General features: G+C 40.7%; 1 protein-coding gene across 2 annotated transcripts in view; it reads left to right on the top strand.

Annotated features, from left to right (window-relative positions):
* Positions 1 to 3,336, top strand: part of tmem65 (transmembrane protein 65) — a 40,976-nt gene that overhangs the window by 30,531 nt on the left and 7,109 nt on the right. For both annotated transcript variants that reach the window (XM_032520444.1, XM_032520445.1), the window contains exon 5: positions 2,888 to 2,930. In XM_032520444.1, the coding sequence (XP_032376335.1) occupies positions 2,888 to 2,930 (43 nt within the window). The remainder of the gene's footprint in view (positions 1 to 2,887; positions 2,931 to 3,336) is intronic.

The following is a 3,336-nucleotide window of genomic DNA, read 5'->3' as shown; positions in this document are numbered from 1 at the left end:
TGAAAAGTTGAGACTGTCTCAACTTTTGGGGAAATTAGAGCCCGACCGATATATCTGCAGGCCAATATACAGCATAATAAGCATTTATAATAGCTGATTTAAAAAAAAATGTAATCATTTATATGACAAATAAATCATTCTGATGAATGAATACTTAAAAATAAAAACGGACGGTCAACCATGTTATGAGCGTTGGCGTTGCATAGTTTGTCCACCAGAGGACGCTCTACAACGTCCCTGTTGGCAACACTGATTTCTTTTCTTTTTTGGCTTTTGTTTCTGGATTTATTTATTTTTTTAAATACAGTATATCGGATTTTTAAATAACCAAGTATTCCTATCGGTATCGGCCTTAAAAATCCTTTATCAATCGGGCTCTAAGGGAAACGCAACCCCACGTCACACTGAGTGGCGAATTCCATACTGGCAACTTGTCAGTGTCTTGACGGTGTGAGAGTCCCGTACAGGAAACAGGAAACATCACTGCCTCTATTGCTGCCACCGGAAACCTTTTAAAACGCCAAACACAAGCACTGATCTATCCGGGAGTTTGAGTAACAGCTGACTGTTTCCTCGCTCCTTCCGTCTCTTTTCTTTCTCCATGAAATGAAGCTGCCTTCAAGTACGGTCGGAAACGTCAAGATCTACGGAAAACAGTAACTGTGAAATATAAAGTCTACTTGTGCCACATTGGGAAGTTAAAAAACCAAACAGGGCGTTTTAGTGAAAACTGCCACTGCCGCACAACCCTGCAGCCAGATTCATTTTCTGTGGTCTGAACCCAGTTTTAGTCTCTCTGCATTCAGCTTCAAGCATCTTTGCTCTTCATGCCTCTGGAGGTCCCCTGAAGGCAAAACAAACAGTACTTGGCACCTTCTACAGTTTTAATGGCTGTGCACAAATGTATGTTCTACCACATTGTCAGCAATCCCCCTGTGGAAATCTGAGCCACAGCGTGAATTATTCATAGCTGCCAAGTGTTTTTGATGTAGTACATTAACAGGAATTGTTAAGAAGCTGGTTCTGCTGACAGTTAAACCATGAAGGCAGATGAAGAAAGAAGCTGACTCGTGGCTTGGTGGTTTTCCAAAGTCGCTCTTTTGATCTGTAAAAACTTTCACACTTTCTCTCACTCCTACCGCCTCATCTCGGATTGTGCTGCGGTGATCCATTGTTTGGACTCCTATCTCTTGCCTACATATTTCAGGATGAACAGAGATTTATGTGGGCCACTTGGCACTGCCGAGTTTAGGTATAGTCACTTATTTGTTGTGGTTGCCGTGTGTGTGGGTGAGTTTCTTAAGTTTTTCCTCATGGGCCCAATTATTTGTCCTGTTATAGTTAAGCTTCAAGCATCCATTTATCTATTTGTTGGACGCTATGCAAGGTAGCCCCCAAATCTTTCTCCCCAGCCTTGTGTTTCAGAGGCCTATACTACGAAGCAAGGTCTACAGGCCCCAGATTTTCCCAATCCAATGACAAGCGAGTTCACATAAAAGTAGCGGCGTGTGCTCCGTATGACCAATCACAAACATGGACAAGTCTACCGGAGCCACATATTTGACACGGGAAAAACAAACGATAACCCTACAGAAATATGAAGTACACACAATAGCGTCACTGCTGCTAAATCCAGGAAGAAAAGCTGTCAAAAAATTGCAGACGCTACATTGCATTATTACACTTGCACATTTAATGAACTTTTGTTGCTATGTCCTTTTAGTTGCAACCCTTGCAATGGTAAGTGATCGTGGGAGCAAAAAACGATTGGTCAGTAGGTGATTGGTCAGTAGGCGATGCTTTTATACCGGTTGGTCTCTTATCTTGAACATAACATTAGAAGATAACTATAATCTTGTTGGGTTTCTGTAAATAACATCACATAGTACGGTCTAGACCTTCTCTTTTATGAATAGCGCAATGAGGTAACTGTTGTTGTGGTTTGACGCTGTATGAATAAAAATGTAGTTGAACTGAACATAAGCTGCTCTTGAGCAGCTCTTCCTGCGGGAACCTGAGGCTTTTCTTGGCCAGATGGGATAGGAAATACCTCCAAACACGTGTTCTCCAAACACCCCCCCCCCGAGGTCTCTTCTCAGACTACATCTACACCACTAGGTTTTCATTTTTGATCAGAAGGTCTGAACCCATCTCAATTGGCTCTTTTTTATCTGAAATGTTAAAGGTCCCATGGCATGAAAATGTCACTTTGAGTTTTTTAACATTAACATGCATCCCCCCCAGCCTGCCTATGGCCCCCCAGTGGCTAGAAATGGTGATAGGTGGAAACCGAGCCCTGGGTATCCTGCTCTGACTTTGAGAAAATGAAAGCTCAGATGGGCCGAGGGTTACCTCCCCTATCTTTGAAAAAAGTTAGACTGAGACAGAGATGGCACATACTAAGGAAAGCTCATAAGCTCTAAGGCCTATACAAAAGCATCCAAAGAGCACCATGTCATGGGACCTTTTAAAATAATGAATTAAATTAGCTTTAATTAAATTAAAGTTACTGCGAGATTCAGGAAAATCTCAGACTTACCAGAGAAATGAAAAGAGGGTTCCCACAGGCCTTTAAGACCCCTGAACGTTTTCTCTTAGTCCCCAAAACTTCTCAAATTTGAAAATGAATGTTAAACCTTTTTGAAGTATTTTTGAATACAACTAACTTGAAAACATGACTCATGACTGTGCTTTGGCTCTCTCAGGTAAAACAAATGTGAATTTGAGTCCATGAATTTCAACCCAGACCTTAACAAAGTCTTGAAAAGTTGCTAAAAAGAAATCCATCATATCCTTGATTATATGAGATACCTATTTCTGTGTATTACTGTGTGTTTGATTAGCGAGCAGCAGAAAATATGATGTTTCCTTCTTTGTGTTTTTGCAGCTGCGGCGCTGGGGAACCTGGTTTCAGATTTGGCGGGTCTCGGGTAAGTCGCAGTGTAAACGGTCTCTGGGGGGTTATCTTTTAAGGTAGATGTGTGACGTTTATTACAGTCGGTGTTTGCTTCATTTTTAAATTACAGATTGGAAATTTGATGCAATTACTTTCACTTACTATACCTTCTGTTTCCCTCCAAGGCTTTCACACATACTTTATTCTTTTCTCTTTGGGAGAACCAGTTCATTTTACGTCTTCAACTCGAGGATAATTATCTAAATTATCAGTGTTTGATCAGGAAAGTTGCATCAAGCAAACTCAAAAATACAGACACCTGTTGGCTTTATCTTTACATCCTTGGGAGTGTAACAGAAACTCCACCTGCTGCTTTAAGCTTACTGATTAGAGCAAGGAGTGGGATGTTAATAATAATAATAATAATAATAATAATAATA

The sequence above is a fragment of the Etheostoma spectabile genome, chromosome 7 (assembly GCF_008692095.1).
Source record: "Etheostoma spectabile isolate EspeVRDwgs_2016 chromosome 7, UIUC_Espe_1.0, whole genome shotgun sequence".
Taxonomy (NCBI): domain Eukaryota; kingdom Metazoa; phylum Chordata; class Actinopteri; order Perciformes; family Percidae; genus Etheostoma; species Etheostoma spectabile.
The sequence above is the reverse complement of the archived record's forward strand: the minus strand, read 5'-3'. Positions and strand labels throughout refer to the sequence as shown.